The sequence below is a fragment of the Austrofundulus limnaeus genome, unplaced genomic scaffold, assembly GCF_001266775.1.
Source record: "Austrofundulus limnaeus strain Quisiro unplaced genomic scaffold, Austrofundulus_limnaeus-1.0 Scaffold56, whole genome shotgun sequence".
Classification (NCBI taxonomy): Eukaryota; Metazoa; Chordata; class Actinopteri; order Cyprinodontiformes; family Rivulidae; genus Austrofundulus; species Austrofundulus limnaeus.
Window position 1 is genome coordinate 818,756 of NW_013952458.1, and position 5,626 is coordinate 824,381.

Sequence of the window (5,626 nt, forward strand, 5' to 3'; positions counted from 1 at the left end):
TCTCTCTCTCTCTCTCTCTCTCTCTCTCTCTCTCTCTCTCTCTCTCTCTCTCTCTCTCTCTGCACCCTATAAAGCTGCAACAGCTGATCTCGTGCATCTCAGAGAGCTGCAGCTCCAGAGGAGAGAGGGAGAAGTCAGACAGAACTCACAGACCCGGAGTCTTCCGATGCTTCCAGCTTCAAACACTTTTTTTCAAAGCAGCATTTTTAAGGAGACGCTCGTGTTTTTGTGACGTTTCTGAAGCGGGACAACCTGTGTTTGGGACTTCAACCAACTCGCTGCAGCTTCTTTTTTTGGAGGCATTTGTTTTCTGTTAATAACATCAAATCTCGTTGCATCGCCTGCGCTTGGAATTTTACACGAGTCTTGAGTCAAATTTCTGCTTCTTTCGCTTTTGTTTTGATGCGTTTTACTCTGAAAGCTGCTGGAGAGTCGCGCGCCTGAGAGGAGCTGTCCGGTGCTGAAACCACGAGCCTGTGAGAGAGAGCGGAGCTGTGACGGGATAAAACCAACAAACCAACCACGAGGGACACTTTTAAACAACCAAACCTTTTCAAGACCCGGTTCAGATTCTGTCTCTGAGTTTTTTCTAACCCTAACCAACATTTTACACAGAAAATAAGCAGGAAAAAAGGAGGAGAAATCACAGAGAGGGGCTTGTTTTTTATTTTAAAAGCCATGTCTCCACTTTTAATCAAATAAAAGGACTTTTACATGTTAAAAATCAGCTAATTCCTTTCATCAGGCTATTTTTAAAGTGGGTTAGAAAAGGATAAAGTGCAGCCATGCCTCGCTCTTTCTTAGTGAAGAAAGTCAAACTGGATGATTTCTCAGCTGCTGAGCTGGAGAGCTCCTACAGCCGGAGAGAAGAGCTCAGTCTGCGGTTCCATCATCATGACAAAGGTATAGTCTCACACACATTTCACCTGGGGTATTCTCTTGTTTCCTTTAATCCCTCAGATTTAGAACAGCATCGTTTAAGAGGAGGAAAAGTGGTTGAACTCAGGTGATATTTTTACTTCTAAATGTGAACTTTCTATAAAGAAAAGCTTTCTAATGATGGATATTCTCTTAAAGGGATATTTCCTGGGATGCATTTTTAGAGCTGCATGCACAAGAAACCCTCCAAACAGAAAAGGTTGCATGTAAGCAAAACTAAGTGTATTCCAGGTGGTTGGTCTACACCTTTTATCTGGGTCACTGCTTCGCCAGCAGCTCGATTTACCTCAAACAGTCCCTGTTTTATTATAATTGTCACCCAAAAGCAGCATAAAAGTGAAYAAAGAGGCATTTATATTTACAAAATATCGATTTTATTCTTATGAACTTTACAGAAGACATGTTCAGTTTAGCTGAGGTAGGCAGAAAAAGGAAAAATCCCCACAGAGAAGCAACAGAGTTGAGATGTCTGCATGGTAAATAATGGATTATGTCACCAGCACAGAAACACAGGGATTCCCTGTTGTTCTGGTGCCAATTATGTTCCTCAAACCAACACACGTGAGTCTCTTTACACACATTTCAAAACATTTTCTCATCTAGATCAACTTCAAATGGTTCCCACATGCTGCATAATCCTGGATTTTCAGGCTAAATGCAATACCAACTGAGAGAGTAATTCTTTGAGGTTGAAGAATAAATGCTGGAAAAAAAACAGAAAGTAAGGGTTAGGAGCTAAACCTAAACCACAATAATGCATTTTGATATGAGTATCAATCATTAATCTTAAAGCTCAGTGTTAATAAGACTTTTATGAGTATGTTTAAGACATTTCTCTCACTGAAGTAAAAATCAGTCCTTATAGGTCAAATTAACATCCTTAATAATCACAGTTTATCAAATAAATTATTAATTATGAAGCACCTTGCTGTCTTTACAGCAGATAAGAAACAGATAAAAGCAAAGCAACCAACAAAAACCACAGCAGAGATGATTTCAAACAGCAGTATTTGTAAAAAAAATTAAACAGTGCTGACTGGAACATGAAGTGGCTGAAGGAAACGTTTTAACACTGATGAAATGCTATAGAAAAAGATATAAAAGTATAAAAATGTGGGTTCAAAATTTAAAGCATGAATAAAACCAAAACAGTAAAAAAATGAGAGGTAAATGGAATAAATGGAGGTTAAAACAAATGTTACAATTGTTTCCCTGAGGTTAATGCAAAAATAATTCAATTAGGAGCTGATTTAAAACAATAAAACCAAAAGAGAATAAATAATTGAATTAAACCCCAGATTGAACAGGTAAATCATGAGTTTGCTTCAAAATAATTAATAAAAAAACATCTCATCAACAAACAGCTTACTGACACTTTCCTGTATAAATGTGCAAAAAATGTTGAGCTCAAGAATACTGAAAAATAGCTATTATAAACATAAAGTCAGCTCAAATTAAGTAATTGGTAGCAAAATATATTAAAAATAAAATATAATTATCTTTTGTTTGACATAAATAATAAACCAGTTGTTTATGAGAGATCTTTTTAAAAGGCATAATTTAATTGGATTTTTGCCTGTGTGAGCTCGTTTCCGCCCTCTAGTGGCCATCTGTCAGATGACGGCAGCTTTAAAGGGTTAACAGCAGATTTTCCTGTCACTGCACTGGGACCAGCTTGTAATGGTGTTAGTGCAGCCTGGTGGCTTTCACTTTGTACCAAGGTCAAATACAAGATGAGGAGTTTCCAGGCGTTCAGATGACAAATCAGAGGAGAAAAAAACCCCAACATGCAGCAGCGTTTAAACTCTGCGGCGCTTATCCACCGTCATAAATATAACAAAAGCTTGAGTGAAGTAGCTGCATCTTGTTGCACACACTCACTCACACACACACATACACACTCACATTGCTGTGTTTCTGTCAACTCGGCACATTTCCCAGGCAGCCTGCACAGCTGAGTGCACAACATCACTCACACACACACATGCACACACACAGAGTGACCTACAAGTGTCCAAAGCACACAAGTGTGCATCAGTCGCTGCTGCTTTGGATCAAAAATTAAATTGTAGCTCGCAGCTCTTYTTTTTYCTCCTCGTTCTTTCGTTTCAGGTCACTGTTTTTCTCTCCCTTTCTAATTCTCCGCTTTTTAAGGACACACAYGTGACGGACGGCCTGTCTTTGGCAGATTATTTAATCTTTAATAAGTGTTTTAATGCTGCAGAAGTGCTTTGAAATGAATGCCAAGTTGACACTAGGAGAGAGAAGCAAAAAATAGACCGAAGCTGAGATTTAAACCAGTCAGTGTTATTTTATTATTCCTTTAATAAACTTAGAATTTGGAAAAGCAATTATTTTTAGCAGTGATTATCACTTAAAATACTCAAGTTTCACTTTAAGATCTTTTGTRAAAGAAATGATGACATCATTTTGCATCACTGCAACTTTGCAAGACATGCTCAGAGAATGACTCAGCTACAACCACATCAAATTTCTGCTAATTTTCTGTAAAACTGACTGAATTATAGCTATTTTTGTATTTTTTAAGATCAGGTAACTGTGGCAGCCATCTTAATTTGGTTAGTCTCAAAAAGTTAATTAGTTGCAGAGGCTCATGCAACGATTTCTTCCTGAGAGTTTCATTCAAATCCGTCATGTGGTTTATGAGATGTTTTGCCAACAGACAAACAAGGTTGACTTTAAAAGTTGTTTTAAACAAAAAAAAAATAGTTGCAAAGAGTATGTGTTATGATGGACTCTCAGCTACTACCACACCATGTTTTAAGGCAGTGTCTGTTAAATTGATTGAGTTATTTGCATTTCTGTGTTTTCTGAGTTGAATTGGCAGTAGCAGCCATTTTGTATTATGTTGCCTCCAAAAGTTAATCTTTTGCACAAGTCCATCTAACAAAAGTTTCCTGAAAGTTTCATTAAAATACATGTAGTGGAGCTTGAGATATTTTGCTAACAGAGTTGACTCCAAATAATTARTGGCAACATTTCAAACAAAAAGCTTGATTATGTGCTTGTGATTACTCTCAGCTACAAACACACCAACCTTTAGGTTRATATCTGTAAAAATGACTGACTTAAAGCTGATTTTGTGTTTTTGTGTGCACACAAACACAAACATACATACATATCTTTGGGTGATAAAGAGCATTTCTTTAGTTTTTACAGATTTTTACAGGCTGCACAACACTTWCCCCTCTAATTTACAGTCTGAGGTCCTGAAGAGATTAAATTTTTGAATCGCTCCATGGTGAAGTTTTCCAGAGCTGCTCACTTCAAAACTGGAGCTGAAACTTTTCAGTTTGCGCCCTCCTTTCTTGTTTCTTAGTCAACCTGTCTGCAAATATAGACAAAAGAAACTCTTGATCATGCTTCAAAAACTTTACTTATGCTCTATAAAACAAGCAACACACACGCTCAAACACTTGGAGAGTGCAGCGATGGAATATTTATAATGCAGCCTTTTCCACATGGCACCGACTTTCCACYGTCCTCCTGTTCTCTCTGTTTTCTTTCTCTTAATTAAATTCAAAATGTTAAATTAGACTGAAAGCAGTGCACTGGTGAAACACCTAACCACCATCACCACATTAAACATCAAGCGTTCTTTTTCTCTCCCCCATCCCTTCTCCTCATCACATTATCGATCAACATCTGAGCTTTTCTCAGAACTGCATCATGAAATTATATTACCAGCAACAGTATCTCCTCTGCTGTCTGCGTCTTAATGCTCACCCGGTGCTAATTGAAATGGAGAGCTATTGATCGGGCAGCTCAGCAGGAGTTGTGGCTTATTAGCTACCGGTCTCTCTCTTCTCGTGTCTGTCGGAGTTCAGCCTGTTGAGCAGCAGCCAATAATAGAAATAATTAAAGGTCTGGAATTCCTTTAAGGAAAATTTGAAGAGAAGAAAATCATCTTGGGCTGAGTTGTTGCCATTTTGGTTGAACTTAGAAAACATTCTTTGCACAATCTTGTGCACTAGCATCAGCTAAAAGTGGGTTGTGAACGACTCTGCTGCTACCACATCAATGTTTAGCACATTATAAGCCAAATTTGCAGAATCATACCTATTTTTGTGTWTTCAAAAATTTAAAATCTATCCTTTGGTTCTTGAAATATTTTGCAAAAACATGATGCTCCTCCACCTTCAGCAGTGGGTGTTAAAGTGTCTGTGACATCAAATTTTTGTRATASATATGAATGCATTTTTGTAACAAYGACATTGATAAAATATYGTAYAAAAAAYRTCATATYGCTGACATGAACGGTARTTGAGATATTTGCATGTGAGGCAACAGGAAGTGATGTCAAAGAGGAGGATCTCTGACGTTTTGTATTTGACAAATGGTTGATTCCATTTGACTTGAAGCTGTGCAGAGATGAGGGGGGAGAAACACACCAGTTGTTGAGGATTTTTCCTGCTAGTCTCGGGCAGATGTAGTCACAGTTTAGCTCATGAAGGAAACTGTCAGTGTCAGTGTGCCCACCGAGCTCCGAGACCCTCCCAGCTGCTGTAAAAAGAGACGCTCCGTGTGCAACAGCTGAAGTTTTGACAGCCCCGGGGTGTGACTGCGTGCGGCCGTGGACCTGTCAGGAAAGGTGCAGCTGACGAGGAGCAAGTGTGCTCGCTGAACCATCCGACGGGAAAAAAAAGATTTCCCACAGGGGGGGGGG

At 38.6% G+C, this 5,626-nt stretch overlaps 1 protein-coding gene across 1 annotated transcript in view; it reads left to right on the forward strand.

Moving 5' to 3' along the window:
- Window positions 1–108: 108 nt before the first annotated feature.
- LOC106518137 (transcriptional repressor scratch 1) overlaps window positions 109–5,626 on the forward strand; it is a 12,094-nt gene continuing 6,576 nt past the window's right edge. Inside the window, exon 1 of the mRNA XM_014009263.1 lies at window positions 109–903. Coding sequence (XP_013864717.1) covers window positions 786–903 — 118 coding nt within the window. The 5' untranslated portion in view covers window positions 109–785. The remainder of the gene's footprint in view (window positions 904–5,626) is intronic.